Consider the following 19,960-nt stretch of genomic DNA (forward strand, 5'->3'; position numbering starts at 1 on the left):
TCAGATCCCGAAAGGGAGCGTCTCTGCGGGAAGGCGCTGAGCGAAGCACGTTTATGATCTCGTCGCCTTTGAGAGAGTTTCTCTCTGACAGCGGCGCTGCGCGGACGTCGGAATTCTTCTCACCAGGAGATCCGTGGCTGCCGCGGGGATCCCAGCGGGCAGAGAGAAGGCCGGGAGAGAATGGCTCCTCCGTTGCAGGAGACCGCGGCGTCGGGAGTGGGGTCGGGAGCGGGAGTTGAGGAGAAGAGGGCCAACGGGGGCGGCGAGGTCCGTTCCCGCCGCTTCTTCACCTGGGAGGAGATCGAGCAGCGCTCGGGTCGGATCAAGCCCGAGCGGTGGCTGGTGATCGACAGGAAAGTCTACGACATCAGCAGCTTCCACCGGCGGCACCCGGGAGGCTCCAGGGTGATCAGCCACTATGCCGGGCAAGACGCCACGGTGAGAGCGGTGGGGGGGTTGTGCTCCTCTTCCTCCTCAGGGCCGGGGGTTGCAGGTCGCGGCGGGGAAGCCCTGGTGGCCCTGGATTACCAAGTGCATCGCGCGCGAGAGAGTCTGAGATGCAGATTATCAGTCACTCTTCACTGGGACCGGCAACTTTTGGGATGGTTCTAAAACGGAGTTATCCTTGTGAATGACACGGGATGCACGTAGAGGTCGTGTGAACGTTCCAGCTCTTGGCAATAGTGCCCCCCCCCCTGCCCTGACGGTTTCTTCCTGGCGCTCTCATAGCTGGTGAGGGGATGGTGGTTTCAAAACTACCTGTCAGTATCCTTTTGCTGCGTATTTGTCTTTTATTTCGTACTTACTAATGAGCTGTTAGTATTAAGGCGCTGCAAGCGTAGCTTAATGAGTTCCATATCAGGTCGATAATGTGTAGGTCTATCTCGATCCAGCTGAAACGAGCAGGCACTGCACAGGCCTTTCTTGTGCTAGGCCTGCCTGGGAGCCGAGGGCCTTTCCACCATGCAGGCCCGGCAGCTCCCACTACTGCTACTGCTGCCCCCCCCCCCAAGGTAAGGTGCTGGCCCCATGTTCACCTTTGGTCAGTCTTCATTGGGCCACTAAGGGTGGGGGCATCATCTTCCAGGGCCCCTATGGGGCAGTGTGAGGGGGCACCTATCTTTGGGGTGGGGCAGCTCAGAGGCCAGGGGCAGCAGCAGCGGCTGCCCAGAGGACTCCAAGGAGAGTGGAGAGGGGGCTGGGGCACAAGGGAGGGTGTTTGAAAAAGGGTAAGAGGCTGCCGGCTCTGCAGGCAAGGGGTGACATAACTGGGCTCCTGAGCCCCACAGAGGTGCTGCAGAAAGAAGGTACTGTAGTTGGTCAAGGGAGCCGTGGACTCAAAAAGATTGAAACCCTGTGCATTTTGCCATTGAGTTACCTATAAATAGTTTTTTTCTCACTAAATATATGCAGTTACAGGTAGGTAGCCGTGTTGGTCTGAGTCGAAGCAAAATAAAAAAATTCCTTCAGTAGCACCTTAAAGACCAACTAAGTTTATATTTTGGTATGAGCTTTCGTGTGCATGCACACTTCTTCAGATACACCTGAAGAAAGAAATGGGTTGTGAATGAATGACCATATGTGTGTAGTAGAAAAGATGTGACTGTCTCTTAAAATATTGCATTATTGTTAAGCATTTAAGAAGTGTACACACAGAGCAGAGAGATCAATGGAATGGAAAAGAATACACATCTTAAGACCCATAGATGCAAAGTGGGAATTCAAGAAAAAATTAAATACTTTTGTCTAGTATAGTATATGAGACCTGTGCTTAGGCTGGAGATACGCCGTGTCTGATATAAAAGGGAGGGATGTAAGAGTTGTTTCTTCACAGTACAAAATTCCTACATAGAATTTTATGTTGAAAAATGCACAAGACAGGTCCCCCACCCCCTTGCGCAACTGTTGAGAAACTACCCTCAGTTGCCAGGTGAATGAAAAGTAGTGGAGAAAAGAAACAGATATTGGACCTGGAAGTAACACAGACCATGTTACCTTACACACTTGCATGAAAACAACAGATATGAATGTAGATGAAGTGCACAGCCAACACTCCTTCAACCCTCAAATGAAAATGGGTGCAAATAAGCTGTGGAACACATGCAGCAAATTCTTTGTTTTGAGGTTACTTTTCATCTCTCACCTCTGCCTAGATGTATGCTTGCCTTTCATTCCTTCCCAATTTTAAGCTTTTTTTCTTTCTGTCCCAGGATGCATTCACAGCATTCCACCTTCATAGGGATTATGTAAGCAAGTTCTTGAATCCCTTGCTGATAGGAGAATTGGCACCAGATCAACCTAGCTCTGAGTCCAGCAAAAATGTAAGTTGGGCATGGGAAACAATTTATATGTCTATCATTATTTTTTTACCTTTACACTGGAAGAAAGCAGGGAAATCAGAATTCCATTCCACACTGCATATAACTCTATGGTGCACATAATATTGCACCGCTAAAGAGTGGTTTATGTTCTGTTGTCAGCAGGGGGGACGCATCTCATCTGCATTTCAAAACAGGGAAGCTAAGACTACATTGTGACAGAGCTCACCCACACTTCTGTTTGGCCCATGACTCCTAGGTATGAGTCCAAGAGGTTTTTCTTTCGTCCTGCTGCTTTACTGTTGAATTGGAGCAAACATCAGTTGGGTATTCTGTGGATTGACGTTTGTTCTGATTCGGCAGTAAACAGTGGAATTTAAGAAAAACCTCTCCGACCTGTGTCTAGAAGTCATGGACCAAATGGAAGAAGTCATGGGACAAATGGAAGTGTGAATGAGCCTTCAGACAGTATGGCAAACATCCGAAATAATAATATTTCCTGTTTTCTCCTTTAACTAGGCTTACAATCCATTCCTATCCCTCATTATGTAATGCAGGTGTCAGGGAACCTTTGGCCTTCCAGATATTGCAGGGCTACAACTCCCATCATCCCCAGCAAGCATGGCCAATGGTCAGGGATAATGGGAATTGCAGTCCAGCAACACATGGAGGGTCATAGATTCCCCGCTGACCCACATAGGAAAGAAAATTAATATGTTTAGATCTCTTATGGAACAAACTCGTTTGTGAACTAATTCACAAGATAATCTTCCTTGTTGCACTTCACTACATAAGCTATAAAAAAGGTAAAGGACCCCTGGATGGTAAAGTCCAGTGAAAGGCGACTATGGGGTGTGGTGCTCATCTCGCTTCAGGCCGAGGGAGACGGCGTTTGTCCATAGACAGCTTTCTGAGTCATGTGGCCGGCATGACTAAACTACTTCTGGCACAACGGGGCACCATGGCAGAAGCCAGAGTGCATGGAAACGCTGTTTACCTTTCTGCCGCAGCAGTATCTATTTATCCACTTTCACTGGTATGCTTTCGAACTGCTAGGTTGGCAGAAGGTGGGACAGAGCAATGTGAGCTCACCCTGTTGCGCAGATTCGAACTGCTGACCTTCTGATCAGCAAGCCCACAGGCTCAGTGGTTTTTAGACCACAGTGCCACCCATGTCGCTACAGACATACATAAGCTGTATGTTGTTGGGTATATTGGCCGTACAGATGTCTATCCTGATGTTACTCCCAAGTAAGCATAGGCAGGATTTCAGCCTTAGATTGGTTTAAGAATGATTTATTCTCCCCAGGGAATATTAGAAAAAAGGAGTAGGGATCTAACACTTAGTTAGTTAGATATACCCTAACTAACACTGATTTGGGCTGCAATGGCCAAGCCAAAAGTTGTGGCCACCTTACAATCCGGATGCAGACAAGCAAGCATTTCCATAAATCAGCAAAGACATTTTCCACCCACCCCTGTACCTTCTTTTCCTTTCCAGGAGGAAAGGCAGAGGTGAGCATTCCAGCCTTGGCTGATAATGGGTGAAGGGATTCAGTTCCACCTAGCAGCTGCTGCAGGAATCTCTCTTCTCAATTTCCCTGTTCTGCAGGAAAGAGGCAGGGGAGCCTGTGGGTTTCAGCTCATGTTAATAGTGAACCCCTGCCACTCTACCGAACAGCAACTGTATCTGCCTCCTCACTTCCTTTTCCTGTAAGAAAAGGAGATTGGGGGTATACTTCCAGCCCCTCGCCCTCAGCTTTCCTCCAAAACTTGGATCTGGCGAGGATGCGGGAATCACTGTGGATCTGCCAGAATGACGCTTGCCCATCTCTGCAGCTTGAATCTTGGGAGGAAGGCTCATCAGACAGCGTAATTGTCAAAGACTAGTTGGTTAATGGTGATCTAAGCATGGGAATGAACTTCTGGAAACACTACAGTTGTAACAGGGAGACTATGTGGACTCCCCGGCCATATATTTCTCCAAAGGCTTATAATCATTCATGTTGGGAAGGCACGAAGACTTTCAGTGGCATAAACAGTGGCATAACCAAGCCTGTGCTCAGGATAGAGGACAGCTCGTGGCCTCTCTTCACTGCCACAACTCAATGTGCACAGCTGGAAGCTTCCCCCCGTGCCACAGGAATCACCAGAGGATTTAATGATGCGGCTAGTATCGTGGAGAGCAAGTATGGGGGACTTGTGGTCCTCCAAACATTTTTGGACTCCTAATTCCCATCAGCCCTAGCCAGCGTGGTCCAATGGATGATGGGAGTTGGAGCCCAACAACACCTGTAAGTGGCTGGCGCTCTTTCTCCCCGTTTTTATTTGATGCATTCTGATGTTACTTGTGTGTGTGTGTGTTTGTGTTTGTGTGTCCGGAACAACTGGTTGTTATTCTTTGTTTCCCCACAGAAATTGCTAGTAGAAGATTTCCGAGAGCTGAGGTCCACTGTTGAGAAGATGGGACTCCTGAAGCCCAACACGCTTTTCTTCTTCCTGATGTTCCTTCAAATCATGGTGCTGGATGCTGCTGCCTGGTTGACCATCTGGTACTTTGGATCATCCTTAGTGCCGTTCTTTGTGGGCGTTGCACTGTTTACCACCGCTCAGGTAGAATGTCAGAGACACCATTCTATCTTTGAAACTGTTTTTTCCTACACATTATTACTTCAAAAATACCATGGGGTTCATGAAACCAGAACACAGTCCAATGCAGCTAGCTCTTCACAGCACACTCAGGTTTGGGGTTGTTTGTTTGTTTGTTACCACAAAGAACCAAAGCTATTTCCTTGTGCTACATTAAAAAGCACTTGTGGAACTTTGGAAAGTCTCTAGAGAACTTTGCTGTTTGAAAATCCATATTCAGACGGGGTAGTTAATCCATGATAGTTTAATATGCCTCACCAAGAATCAGACACAAAATCTGTTTTCAGTTTCACAGCTCAACCATGGTAAATATGGGGGTGTTGTTGTTTTTGCATAGGCATAATCTTAGTAAAGAAGGGAAAGCCTTCTAGCACCTATTACATCCCCTTATGCCAGCTTCTTTGACCTAGGCAGTCAAACTGCCCGCTCTTCCAACAAACTGAAAGACGCAATATACACGGACTTAGAGCTTATTGTGTAAGGCAGGGGTGAGGAATTTATGACCCTCCAGATGTTGTTTGACTTAGCTCCCATCAGCCCCAGGGATGACGGGAGTTGTTGTCCAGAAGCATCTGGAAGGCCACAGGTTTCTCAGCCCTGGTGTAGGGACAGATGTTGGGCAGGTCAGAAGTAGTACACAAGCCTCCTGCACCATGCTTTTTTTTGAAGAGGCAAGTGCCATGTTAATCTGGCAATATTCAGCCTTCAACAAATCCATTCGCCATAGCAAGTAAAGCATGTTTCCACTGCCTTGTGTCCTTCTTTTTAAAGACAGGTGATTTACGGACTTGAAGCAAGTAAGCCCATGGCTTGGGGAAGTAATCCTTAACGACATCTTAGAATTACATCCAAATCAAGCCATAATGTTTCCCAGCTAATTGGGGATTCCATTCGAGATAATTAAAGCCTGCAACCCTATGTAAAAAAGAATTGCCTTTGGCATGGATGATCTCCTGGGACTTTGTTTTAAAAAGGAGTAATTGCATTGTTTTCATTCTATGTTTAGTTGTTGAAATAAATTAAAAAATTGTCCAGCAGCATCTCAGAGACCAACTAAGTTTGTTCTGGGTGTAAGCTTTCGTGTGCATGCACACTTCTTCAGATATGCACACGAAAGCTTATACCCAGAACAAACTTAGTTGGTTAAAAAAAAAATGTTCAGCTGCGTCAGACCAACCAGACTACCTACCTGAATCTATGTTTAGTTGTGCAATGGATCTGAGCTATGTTTTCTAAATGATCCTCTTTTTTATCTTACAGAATCAAATGTCCTGGTTTCAGCATGACTTGGGGCACCTTTCAGTCTTCACCACATCCACATGGAACCACTGGGTTCACAAGATCTTAATGGGCACAGTGAAAGTAGGTATATTTCCCCCTCTGAGTGGAAGCTGTCCTTTCTGACAGCCAGTGGGTTTGACTTCTGCTCTGTTTTCAACCCTGTGTTCTCCTCTCCTATAGGGAATGCCAGCCCACTGGTGGAATAACCTGCATTTCCAGCACCACGCCAAACCCAACTGTTTCCGTAAAGACCCTGATCTCAACATGCACCCCCTGGTGTTTGCATTGGGGAAGAAGCTGGCTACAGAGGTACGTTTGCAAGGTATATGCTACTGAAGGCTTGCTAAGGAAAGCAGCCAGTAAGAGTGGACAGCCAAGAATAAAGCTATTGGGCAGCTTACACGAGACAGCCATGATTTTCAGCAGGAAAACGTCAGGTTTAAGAAATATTTTAAATTGTATAAAATATAAAGATTACACACACACACAAAAAAAATTATAAAGACAAATAATATATAAGCATGACATATAGAAGATATAGAAGGGACCCAGGTGGCGCTGAGGGTTAAACCACAGAGTCTAGGGCTTGCAGATCAGAAGGTCGGTGGTTCAAATTCCTGCAATGGGGTGAGCTCCCGTTGCTCGGTCCCAGCTCCTGCCCACCTAGCAGTTTGAAAGCACATCAAAGTGCAAGTAGATAAATAGAAACCGCTCTGGCGGGAAGGTATACAGCATTTCCGTGCGCTGCTCTGGTTCGCCAGAAGCAGCTTTGTCATGCTGGCCACATGACCCGGAAGCTGTCTGCGGACAAACTCTGGCTCCCTCGGCCTATAGAGTACCTGTTTTCCTGTTTCTATGTTCTGTGTGTCTTTCTGGCTCCTAGTTTGGGTTATTGATTCGAATGCTGCCTCCAGTTTTATGGTATGTAATATATAATGGGGTCAGGGGGGTACAATGGGCCCTAAGCAGAGAATGATCTGCAATGGCCCTGGTGGGAAGAAAGACGGTCTTAAAGTGTAATAAATAAAATAGGGGGTTTTGGGGGGGGGGGCAGATCATCCCAGTTGGCCTCTCTCTTGTTTATGGTAGCAAGGATGTGTAATTTCATAAGGTCATGACCCAGCTCTGGTTATGATTTTTATTTCCACACACCCCATTCTATGGTGAAGCCCAGGGGGAGATGGGAGTTAAGGTGCTAAGTATATTTTATTCATGGAGCAGCTGCCACCCAGGGATTGAAAGAATAGGCAATAGGTGATAAGGTGGGTGTCTATAGCCTGAGTGAGCCGTTGATACCTCTTTCTTCACAGCTCGGGTTGCAGAAAAAGAAGCATATGCCTTACAACCATCAGCACAAGTACTTCTGGCGTGAGTATCTTTGTCCTTAAAAAACGCCACAAGTTTCCACTCCTTTGTCCCAGAGCTTTTCATTCCTGAAGATACTTTTCTAAGTGAAATAGAGTGGATATCTGCTGGGTAGAGAGGCTTCTGTCACGGGACTTGCCCTTGATCGAGTCCCTGATCCACCTCCCCAGGAGCCAGGTCTGCCACAACTCATCAGGTCCAGCCAGGGGCAGAGCAGGGCACAGCTGCTACCACAAAATCCTAACGAGGGGCTCTTGGAGTGACCCAAAGATGGTCTTGTGCCATTTTGGTTTTATGTAGTATTATATTTATATCCCACCTTTCCTCCAGGGAACTCAAGGTGGCCTACAGAATTCTCCTTCTCTTTCTCCCCATTTTATCCTCACAACCCCCCTGTGATGGAGGTTAGGCTGAGAATGCCATAACCTCTATATCTCTCACTTCCCAAGCTCTGTAGCTCAGGGAAGGGAGTTATTGGGGTATATGTTAATTCCTGTTGGACTGAGCCCTTGATGTTTGTCTCCGAAGTCTCTGAGCTTATTCCCTCCCTTGCTGCCCACGGACATTGCCGTACATAGAAAGGGCACAAGTTATAGAATCCCAGCCAGCAGAGTTTGAAAACCAGAGAATATAGGATAAAAGCGCACTGCATATCTGTTGAGGTGTAGGGTGAAAGTGAGATATAGCAGTACGATCAGCAGAAATCAGAATAAAAGTTTATAGCTTAAGAAGAGGCATTTTTGACTATGAACTGAGTTGCTATAACCACACTGCAGGGGAGAATTGGAACAAGGATGGCGAAATTTTTATCTTACTGGCCATCAGACTCACCCCTTGAAGCAGATAAAATGGAGTTCTCAAGTGAGGACAAATGCTAGCTGGATAACGGAAAGGTAGAAAAAAGTGAAAAAGAAGAACCCTTCTGTGAGCAAAGATAAGCAATGCTCGACTTTCTCAGGAAGATGGATGGTAGTTTGAAATTTTTATAAATGTTGTTTTTTAAAGTTTTCCTTTGGTTTTTCAACAGTTGTAGCCCCAGCGTTGCTGGTTCCCTTCTTCCAGTGGTCTGTATTCTACTTCTCAATCAAGCGCAAAGAATGGGTGGTAAGTAGTGATTGAATTTCCCCAAAAAATCTAGATGAGCATCTTATCTGCGTTGATTTTTTCCTAATTCCCACCAAGAAGCAGATTTCTTTTTAATCTGTTCCACTAAAAATGCAAACAGTTGTTGCACATTATATGCATTATTATACATATTGTTACAGTACATGCAGTGCTTTTTTCTGGGGGTACCCCTAAATATTTTGTGAATCTTTGTACTTTGGTCCATTTACTGTATTTATTTTTCCCAATTTGAACTACAGAATGATGATTTTCTTGAGTCAAAATGAGAGTACCCCTAAACGTTTTTTAAGGGGGGAAAAGCACTGGTTACATGCCATCCCAATCTCTGCTGAGTGGTGTGTGAGAATTCAGGGGTTCCAGGCACTTACCCAGGGTCTGTGTTTCCTTTTGAGAATAAGGCACAGTGGTGCCTTTATGGCAGGCATCCCCAAACTGCGGCCCTCCAGATGTTTTGGCCTACAACTCCCATGATCCCTAGCTAACAGGACCAGTGGTCAGGAAAGATGGGAAATGCAGTCCAAAACATCTGGAGGGCCAAAGTTTGGGGGTGCCTGCTTTATGGTATACAGTATTGTTGGTTTCTAGATACATATATACAACCTGAAGCCTAGATGAAGGGGCTCAGAGCATTGCCACCCCAAAAGGTCCCTGCTTCTTCCCTAGCTGTAGCCTTGCACTCAAACAGACATGCCTTGCCCACTCTCCAGCATACATCCCTGCTGACTCCCGCGTATGACTGGCTTCCTCTCTGAGCTCCCATTGCTTTCTGATCCTTCCCCTTTATAAGCTCTGGCCTCTACTAACACAGGGAGAGACTCCACTCCTTTGATGTGCTAAATGGCTCATTACCTCAATTGAAAATAGGTTTTACACCTGTCAATTGCCTAGCATTAAAGCGGTGGCAGATACACACCTTAGAAAATTTTCCTAGGTTAATTCACTCTTCACATATACTAATTCTAGCAGCGGTCAACACACATTTTAAATACACACAGGTCTTGCTGTTTCCTTGCTCTAACATCTCGGCCATAACTAAATTCTAACACTAACTTAATCCAGAATTCACAATGACTCGCACCCACAGATCCATAACAATATAACATACGCCTTTGTACCTCAGGTTTCCTAAAGTAACCAAGTGCTAAGCAGATAGATAAAAGAATGCACATAGTGGTATAAAAATACTTACATCTTAAATTATAGTGCAGAAATATAGTACTGCATGGGACTTGACTCTTATGTGTATTATACATTTAATACATGTATTATTGTTTTTTGGTATAATTAATCAGACTTTTAAAAGCAGCAACAGCAATGCATAAGTGATTCAGACATAAATGGGCAGTCAATGCAAGACACGGTCCAATGCGGGCAAAGCTTTGTTGAATCGGAACCACCAAATTCTGTGTATAAATCTGTTTAAAATGGATTCCTCCTCCCTCTCTAGTAGTAAATATGTTTTCTGTTATCTATCAGCATGCGAGTAGCAGGAGTCCATTTTCTGTGTTACTACATAGTACAGTGCCACTGTGTAGTAAAAAAATATAACCTTTCTTTTTCCCCTTCCTTTGACAGGATCTAGCCTTGATCATTTCATACAACATCAGAGTCTGTTTCATGTACATACCCCTTATGGGATTTAATTGTTTCATGGCATACTACTGGCTCTCCAGGTAACACGAAACCTCAGAATCCTTCTCTCTGCTGAACTCTCATCTCTTTTTTTGTGTGTTGATGTTTAATCTCTAATATCTATATTTTTCTAACCAATTATGATATACTCTAAACATATGTTACTTCCAACTGTTAGGTCCTGCTAGACATTTTAGGTTAAACACTTTCAGGTTGTGCAAAATGGTCTTCAATTTGCATTGCATCGGCCCCCAGACTGCAACACAAATCTTTTGCCTCATAAATATTGTTGTCCTGCACACATCAAGATGCTAGCTCAACATGGCCTTTAGTTAACATTTTAGAGGCATTTATAAACTAAGAAACCAGAAGGAGAAGTATTTCTCACATTTTGTTTAGAAAGCATAGCCAGTGATGGAAAGGGGTGGGGGCAAAAAAAAAAAGGGAGCTTGTGCCCTGGGTAGCAGGCGGGGTGGGGGTGATTGCTAAATTATGGGCAATGGGCAGCTGGCTTGCTAAATTACCGGCAACAGGGAAAATAAGCACTAGCAAACACACCTGGCACTCTGCTTCCCTGACCATGGCAATGCGCTGTGTCCCTCTCCACCACGGTCCCTGTTTGTTCTAGGGATCAAGGTGAGGAGGGGGAAGTGAGCTGCAGCAGTACTGACCTGCCAGGGCTCCTCAGGTCTCAGGTGCTTGTCTCTTGTTTTCTTCTCCCCCCCCCCCCGAAAGCTGTCTGGCCCCTCTTCTCCACAGACAGCTGCTCCTTAAGGTGTCTGCAAATAGACTTGATTGCCGTGGCCCTGAGCAACATGGCACAGGGAAAACCATCAGAGATTGGCGCTTCATTGCCTTCTGTGGCTTGGGTGCCTGGGGACTTGGCAGAGCTGGGGAAGGCGGAAGCATCACCCGTGGCTGGCAATGGACTTGCAAGGGGATGGTTGGCAGGATGGGGGGGGGAGGTAAAGAGCTAGGCGGACGGGGAGAGAAAGGCGGGCAGGAGAGAACGGCAAAACCAAGTGCCCCCTAGCCTGCTTGTGTTTCCGTTTCTGGAAGTGCACATCTGTGTTTGGTGTGGGTGCACACAAACACCGCCTCTTTGCAGTGCAAGTTGGTAGGTGCATTCAATCCAGTGTCGGTGCATCTCATGTTGGCTGCTGTGTTTTGGGGGGCTGAGCCCTAAGCATAGGTGGCGGTGGGCACTGCCGCAGTAGAGATGCTACTCCAAAAGCTGGGAATCATCTAAGCTAGTTCTAAGCATCGTGAACGGTTGTAGGAATGCAGCCAAGGAGTGGGAGAGGGACCTTACATAGGCCCAGTGGGCTTGCCAAAATGCAAGTGGGGACAGGAGGTTGCTTTAACCTGCCTTCTGGAAAAAATGGAATGGAGAAATCCCTCCTTTCAACTCCTGGGGAGAGAATGGGGAAAGTTCAGGCCTGCCTTTGTTCTCTAATTTGCCTTCTTCTGATATTAATTTCTGTGCACTGCCCTGTACACTTAGTCAAGGATCTTAGCTGCTGCCAGTCAGTTTAAGCAATCCTGAAATCCATCACTTGAAGTTCACAATCATTAAGCAAACGGTCTGTGAGCACCTAGAAAGGAACTCTGTGATCACTAAAAGTCAGCATGGGTTTCTGAAAAATAGGTCATGTCAGACTAATCTGACATGATCCTGATACTATATCCTTCCCTCTTACTGTATGTGAAGCAGCAACCATCAGTTGCTTCATAGATATTATTGATTTTAGGCTGTCTTTCTTGTTTTAATAGATGCTCTTTATGGTTTATATGGATTTTAAAAAAAATATTAAAGAGATGAATGAAATGCTAGCTAGACATTTGGGTTGTGGTTTGGTGGTAAGTGTCAGGCATGGCTTGTATTGCATGAAAGGAGAAATAGCAAAAAGTTAAGCCAGACAAGAGACTTGGGTTTGTCACTGGCCACACACAGACCTCTTGTCTTCTCAGCAGTGTAATTTGCATTATACGGGAAAGGAAAACATGGTTAAGAGCATGCTTTGCCCACATGCTGCTTTCAAAATAGTTTTTGCAGGATTAATTAGCCGGTGTCCTATTTCTTTTCTGATTAGTCAGCATCAGTTCATGGTTAGTCAGCATTAGCAAATAAAATTTCCCCTATTACTTTACATGTAAGTTGCAATGCCAAGGATATAATTTCCTATATCTTTTATGGATCTAGTTTTTTAAAAGCCATTGTTACACTGCCTACTTTCCAGTCCTGTGTTATTTGCCTACTCGGTAAAATCTCTAAGGAGTGCACATAATAAAATAATTTTCAATAAACCCCTCAAAGCCCTTTAAATAATTATCAGTATTTACCAATATGGACAGAGATTGTATCAATAAGACAGAGACAATATCAGTATTTTATACTGCTTTTTGATCAAGCTAAAAATATGATTCATTTATAGACAAGTCCAGCATTGCGGTGGGTTTGACTTAGATGACCCATGTGGCTCCTTCCAACTCCACGAATCTAAGTGACACAATTGTCAGAAGATCAGCAATTTCAGCTTGAATTCTTCAAGATCTTGGGTTGATTCCTTCCAAACCCAGGGATTTATTTAGTTTGTCAATATATCCCAGGACTTAGTCTCTTCTTGCCCCTTTTTGGTTTAATTCTTTATACTCCCTCCCTTAAAAATCCAGTTAAGTCGAGTATCTGACCAGAAGAAGATCAGAAGAAAAAATATGGAAATGTGTTCAGCTTCACTACTATTCTCCCATAGCAGACCTTTTACTTCCTTGTTGTCTAATGGCCCAGCTACCTACCTCCTTGACCAGTTTTCTGATTCTGAGGTATCTAAACAAATATTTTTGCTGGGCTTTTTTTTTTAAGCAGACACACTCTTTTTTTATTTATTACACTCCCCAAATTCTCTTTTCACTTCCATCATTGTCACTGTATGCTGGTTGTGTGGCAATGTCCCTCCTTCCCATGTAATAAAGACTCGTGACGCAGTGATTAAGATTAAATTGGGTGGTTAAGGCCACAACTTTATTAATTATGCATGTTGAGCGGAATTGGCTTTCACTTCCACCATTGTCACTGTATGCTGGTTATCCTGCAGTTTGCATTCCTGAGTCCTCCTCATCTGGGCAGAGCTTTGTTGTTCTGAAGGAAGCTTCCTTGCCTGCCCTTGCTTCCTTAACTCTACTCCTTAACTGGCATCCTCCTGGATTTCATAGAATCATAGTGTTGGAAGAGAGCCATCTAGTCCCAAAACCCTGCAATGCAGGAATCTCAGCTAATTTGATGGCGTCTTTCCTAAATCTGTGTACAGTATACTTCTTGGAAGAGCTTCCTTTATTTTTGTTTTAAATAATCTCCAAGAATGTTGTGTATATGTTGAGGTTGACAACATTGCGGTCACTGTTCCCAGTCAGTTCAACTACCCTTGCACCTTACTTACACCCAAAGCATTTAGGATTACTTCTAGCACCACCTCCCAACAGCTCTTTGATCAATTGTTTTGAGGCACAATCATTTTGTATACCTGGAAATCATGTTTCTCTGGATTCTGCAGCAAGACATCAAGGAAGGTTTGGTGCCACCGCGTGGCTAAAGGCAGAAAAGGCAACGTTTAGGGAAGTGGAACTCCCATCAAGCAATTTGCTTTCCTGCTTTGTCGAAGCACACATTCCCAATTTCAGTTTCCCTCTCCTCAGGCATTTAATTCCCTTTTCTACCTATCTTTCCTGTCTTTTTTTTTATGGGTTGGAATTTACCTAGGCTATGTGAGGATTATTATGTCCTCCATTGTTGCAACACTTCCTCTCTCTTCCCTAATCAGGTATTTTAGTTCAGTTACTTTTGGCTCGAGTTATTTAGACAGACTGTCAAATTCAAAATGGGTAATTTTAGCTTTGCTTACCAAATATGAGTTGAATAAACATACTAAATATGTTTAGGGGACTGGAAAAAAATTCCAGAACATGAAGATTTCTGATGTGGAAACAGCCTTGCTCTCACTTACTATGGATATTTTGTTAGGACTGCTTCGCCTATTATAGTAAAAGAGCAATAGAGGTACAGATTTAGTGCATAGTATGCCATGATGTATGCAATTGGTGTGAGGGGGGACCTTACAGTGAAGGGTGTACTCTTTGAAGTTTAAATGTGTACCTGTTTCTATTGTAATATGTAAAGTGGTCCTCAGCAAAAAGCTTGAATATGGCTGTGATGGGTTTTACCAGACATATCCCAGATCAACATACCAAGTTAAGTTGCAAGATGTGTTTTTTTGTGTGACAATGCTCTTTATGAACCAACCCGGACCCTGCAATCATCATTTGAGTGCTTTTGTTGAGAGGTTTGGAGGGTGGCAACACGAAAAAGGGCCTTTTCTGTTGTGGCTCCCCATTTGTGGAATGCTGTTCTCAGGGAGGCTCACCTGGCGCATTCGTTAGATATCTTTAGGCGCCAGGCAAAAAACATTCTTCTTCTCCCAGACCTTTGGGTGACTGAACAATCGGTGTCCTTTTAAACTTGGAGGGGGTATTGTTTTGTTTGTTACTATGTTATGCATTTTTGTGTTTTTATATTGTAAACCAGTCTGTGGTCCTTGGATGAATGGTGCTATAGAAATTCAATATTAATAATAATAATAACAGTTAATGCATTTGACTTGGCAGGTATCTAGAGTCCACTTGGTTTACTTGGGTTTCACAAATGAATCATATCCCAATGAACATTGATTATGATAGAAATATGGACTGGGTGTCTACCCAGGTAAGACACTTTCTTATTGTTCAAATAATTGGTTTCTGGTGTTTTATTGTGCGTGTGTTACGCAAACTGCTATTGGCACAATACTAGTTCATTATTAGTGGCTTTGGCTTGTTCTGCAGTGTTTCCCCAATGCTACCACATTATTTCTGTCTAGAGGGGCAACTGACCAACAAAAGTGGGACAAAAATAAAGCAGAACCTTTGTGGTACAAAAAGTTACTGGAACTATGGTATATGCACTGATTGGAAATGAAGCAATGTGACACCACCACCACCACCACCACCACCACCCCAAAAAAAACCACATTTGGAAGCGACACAAACGATTTTGAAAATTAGATCACGTATGACCATCCCAATAACATCATGAGCAAAAATAATCATGAACGCGCAGTAGAAAGGATGTCTGAAGGGGCTCTGAGAGTCATCACAGACACACTTAGACTAGTGATGGTGCAGAAGACGAAAATATGGAGGGGTGGGTGGGTAATGGAATACAATATAGCTCCAGTTTGGCAAGTCAAGCTGAATACCACCCCACCCGTGCTTCAGCTGTGCTTCTGACTGCAAAGAAGTTTTTAATGCAGAGTCAGACAGGGATTTATTCATGCATTTATTAAAACATCCTACCTTTTTTATTTACATCCTACCTTTCCATTATAATAGAAATGTCCAAGGCAGCCAAATCAAAAGTTTGAAAGCAATCAGTTGTTGTTTTTTAAAGCAACCTTCTCCATGTTCCCCTACCGAAGGAAGCACAGCAGACACCTGCTAGGGACATGGTGCCTTCAGTGGTGGAGCCCCCAGGGAGGCTTGCCCTGTGCCTACAACTGTGATCTTTTTAGCTGCAACCTGAACACCTTCTTGTTCTCCCAAAATTCTTAAATCACAATTTTGGAATTTGCACAAAGTTCCCCCTTGTGGACTTAAATTGAGTTGGCTGTTGTGTTTTTATACTGATTTTTGTTTGGCTCTTTTTGCAGAGCCTTTTGTTTTTGTGATTTATTTTTTATCTTGTTTTAGTGTTTCTAGTGAGATTTTGTATTGTGTTGTTTGTTTGGAGAATTTGGAGAACTTGGTTCAGTAGCATATAAAGTAAAATGAAAAGAGTACAGAAACAGAAAGAACCGATTGCAAATCCAGAGGAGCCAGGGAAAGTCGGGTCTAAGGCCAAAACAAGAAAGATATCCAGGTGGTATTGAAAAATCCTCAACCTCTTGCCAGTTTCCCCTGCTGCGAGTTTTCCTCCCCTGTCCCACAAAAAGGTAGCCAGCATGGTCTTCTCCAGCTGGGAATCAAATAACATCCAGAGATATCGTAGTGTATGTAGAAAAGTGAGGTGGGGGGATTATTGGCAGGGCAATTATTGTTGCTGGGCAAACTCCTCCAGACAGAGTATTTCAGAGCTTAGGAGTACTTTAAAATGTAAATCTCAAGCTTTTCTGAGACGTCTTCTTTTTAAAAAAAAAACAACAACAACAAAAGCTGAGCCAATTGCAAATTGGGATGAAGGATATTTTGCCCATTTTTATTTCTGTGGGAAAGGAATGCTAAGGAAACACTATCAGTACAGGCAATCCCCAATATGTTTAGGGGATGTGTTCCGTGTCATGGCATGCAGTTGCAGAGGGTGCGTAAGCCTGCTCCATGCACTCTGCTGTGCCCTGTCCCATCCTGTTCTGCCCCCGCTCTTGTTCTGGCCACAATGCACAGTCGTGTGTCAATTGGACGCAGATAATCAGTTGTTGCCTGCATAGCATCTTTTGGAAAGGTGGGATACCTGCCTTTCTGACCATTTCCCTTGAGAAACTGGCTGGAATGCTACTCCTGTGGGATCCAGTTGCTGCTACTTAAAAGGTAAAGGGACCCCTGACCATTAGGTCCAGTCATGACCGACTCTGGGGTTGCAGCTCTCATCTCATGTTATTAGCCGAGGGAGCCAGCGTACAGATTCCAGGTCATGTGGCCAGCATGACAAAGCTGCTTCTGGTGAACCAGAGCAGCACACGGAAATGCCGTTTACCTTCCCACTGTAGTGGTACCTATTTATCTGCTTGCACTTTGATGTGCTTTCTAACTGCTAGGCATCCTTTTCTCTATTTTACAACTCATTATAATAGTCTAACCTATTTTCAATTATATCTCACTTAATTTCTTAACCTGCAACTTCGCAATTGCTTATAATTCTCCTCATACATCAATTCTGCAATATTTTTTATAATAGATTCTAAATTTCTTCCATTCCTCTTCCACCTTCTCCTCTCCCCGGTCGCGTAGTCTTCCGGTCAGATCAGCAAGTTCCATATAATCCAACATCTTTATTTGCCATTCTTCCACTGTAGGTATCTTCTGTGTCTTCCAATACTTTGCTAGCAATATTCTGGCTGCAGTTGTGGCATATAAGAACAAATTTACATCTTTCATAGGCAATTCTTTTCCTACTATGCCCAATAGAAAGGATTCTGGTTTCTTAATAAAAGTGTTTTTCAGCACTTTTTTTCAATTCATTATAAATCTTTTCCCAGAAATCCTTAACTATTGGGCAAGTCCACCACATGTGATAGAATGTTCCTTCCACCTTTTTACATTTCCAACACTTATTGTCTTGATTATGGTAAATCTTAGCAAGTTTTACTGGTGTTAAATACCATCTATACATCATTTTCATCATATTTTCTCTTAAAACAGTACATGCAGTAAATTTCATATTCTTCCATAACCTTTCCCAATCCTCCATCATAATGTTATGTCCCACAACCTTCGCCCCATCTATCATAACCTTTTTTGTCTGTTCATCTTTCGTATGCCACTGCAGCAATAGGCTATACATTCTGGAAAGATTTTTTGTCTTTGGCTCTAGTAATTCCATCTCCAACTTGGACTTTTCTAATGGAAAACCATTTTTCTTCTCCATCTTATACAATTCATTTATCTGATGGTATTGGAGCCAGTCATCTAAATTACTTTTTAACTGTTCATATGTCTTTAGTTTAAACTGGTCTCCTTCCTCCACCAGAATATCTCTATATTTTGGCCATCTGGTCTCCATATTTAACTTATTTTGAGCCTTTGCTTCTAACGGTGAAATCCAAAGGGGTGTTTTCCTTTCTAATAAATCTTTATACTTATTCCAAACATTAAACAAAGATTTTCTAATTACATGATTTTTAAATCCTTTATGACTTTTGACCTTGTCATACCATAAGTACGCATGCCATCCAAATACATTATCATATCCTTCCAAATCCAACACATCTGTATTTTCTAACAAACACCATTCTTTTAACCAACAAAAGGTAGCTGCTTCATAGTAAATCCTTAAATCCAGATTTAGGGACTGAGCAACTTAGAGGAATATAAAAGATAACTGTGCCTCATTCAGATGCAGTCTCTTTGTGTGAAATAAAGAGATCCATTGTTCTACATCCTTTCTTATATTTTCCCCTGCAGCTCCAGGCAACGTGCAATGTGGATCAGTCCCCGTTCAATGACTGGTTCACTGGCCACCTGAATTTCCAGATTGAGCACCAGTAAGTAGGACAGTGGGAGCCACAAAATCCTTTGTGTATCTCCCTAGTGTGTGGTTTTATGAAATCATTGCTAGTGGGATGGGCATTCTAAATAAGAAAGAGGAGCTGATTTGACAGAACACCCTTTCTTCCCTCTGCAGTCTTTTCCCCACGATGCCTCGCCACAACTACTGGAAGGTGGCCCCCCTGGTGAAATCTCTCTGTGCCAAGCATGGCATTGACTACCACAGCAAGTCCCTGCTCCAGGCCTTTGCAGACATTTTGCAGTAAGTATGGCAAGGGTGCTTCATGAACTGCAGTGTGGCAAGAAAAGCAATAAGAAAGTGGAAGAAAAAGGCAAAAAGTATTGGAGCCCTGGTCAGTCATTAACATTTAATAGAGTTTGTCCCTTAGTGCAGTCAAGGGCTGAGGGGAGAGCAACACTGGCTCCACCCTCTGTCTAGTGACACTTCCAGGTGACCTGTTTAGGCATTTATTCCGATTTGTTTGAAGGGATGTTGGATGATGTCGCATCAAAGCAGGTGCTATCCCACATTTCCCAGTGCATTTCCCCATGGCTTTTCTTATCACTGAGAAGTGTTAAGGAAACACTGCCGTCTAGTGTCTAAAGGCAGGAAACTCATGAGACCAGCTGCTTCCACAAGTTGATATTCCTGCCTTTGGGCACTAGATGGCAATGTCTTCCATCTGCTGTTTGCTCCATGGAGAACAGGATGCTGGATATAAGATGGGCCATTGGCCTGATGTAGCAAGCTATTCTTATGTTCTTAACCTGACTTTGCCGGTGTGTGGTTGAATCCTACCCAAAAATAATGACCTGACACCCAAGGAACAGGCAAAGATCTGTTCAGTCCCTTCCTCCCCCACCCCACTCCCCAAATCATGAACAGCAAAAGAGGCTTTTTCAAAACCTTTCCTTATTAAGGTCCTCCAGGCACTCCTTTGTCTGTGTTTTGCTTCATGCATGGCATTGAACAGCTGAAGTGGAAAAAGGGGGAACTCAAGATACATCCAGTTGGTCTCCTTTAGCTTCACTAGGGACGGGGGGGGTGGGGGGTGGGGAACGGTTTCAGTTTCTACTTACAGGTGAAGCTCCCGATTCACACCGTCTGAAAGAATACGAGAACTGAAACATAGCCACCCACTTTGGACTTTTCCAAATTTTGCAATGTAGCTGTTCTGCCAAATACAAAATCCCATATTCTGCCAAGTGTGCAATAAATGTATGTTGGTGATAAAAATGGGGGGAAATGCATTATAGTAAGGAAAATTGCATTGCAAAGATGTGTATATTAGGAAAAATGA

The 19,960-nt window shown here is 43.7% G+C and overlaps 1 protein-coding gene and 1 long non-coding RNA gene across 4 annotated transcripts in view; one reads left to right on the forward strand and one right to left on the reverse strand.

The window, feature by feature from the left end:
- Window positions 1-19,960, forward strand: part of LOC118089057 (acyl-CoA (8-3)-desaturase) — a 22,233-nt gene continuing 2,273 nt past the window's right edge. The window contains exons 1-11 of the mRNA XM_035123435.2: window positions 1-438; window positions 2,211-2,321; window positions 4,734-4,931; window positions 6,228-6,329; window positions 6,429-6,557; window positions 7,559-7,616; window positions 8,641-8,717; window positions 10,314-10,411; window positions 15,030-15,126; window positions 18,576-18,655; window positions 18,796-18,921. Of these exons, the coding sequence (XP_034979326.1) occupies window positions 181-438; window positions 2,211-2,321; window positions 4,734-4,931; window positions 6,228-6,329; window positions 6,429-6,557; window positions 7,559-7,616; window positions 8,641-8,717; window positions 10,314-10,411; window positions 15,030-15,126; window positions 18,576-18,655; window positions 18,796-18,921 (1,334 nt within the window). The 5' untranslated portion in view covers window positions 1-180. The remainder of the gene's footprint in view (window positions 439-2,210; window positions 2,322-4,733; window positions 4,932-6,227; window positions 6,330-6,428; window positions 6,558-7,558; window positions 7,617-8,640; window positions 8,718-10,313; window positions 10,412-15,029; window positions 15,127-18,575; window positions 18,656-18,795; window positions 18,922-19,960) is intronic.
- The window catches only part of LOC132592439 (uncharacterized), a 17,437-nt gene continuing 14,073 nt past the window's right edge, over window positions 16,597-19,960 (reverse strand). The window contains exons 4-5 of one of the 3 annotated variants that reach the window (XR_009557903.1): window positions 19,740-19,764; window positions 16,597-17,509 (exon numbers count right to left, since the gene is read on the reverse strand). This is a non-coding gene — a long non-coding RNA (uncharacterized LOC132592439). Of the gene's footprint in view, window positions 17,510-19,739; window positions 19,835-19,960 lie in introns of all 3 variants that reach the window. The other 2 variants (XR_009557902.1, XR_009557904.1) reach the window with 2 other exon arrangements.

This window comes from Zootoca vivipara, chromosome 1 (genome assembly GCF_963506605.1).
Source record: "Zootoca vivipara chromosome 1, rZooViv1.1, whole genome shotgun sequence".
Taxonomy (NCBI): Eukaryota; Metazoa; Chordata; class Lepidosauria; order Squamata; family Lacertidae; genus Zootoca; species Zootoca vivipara.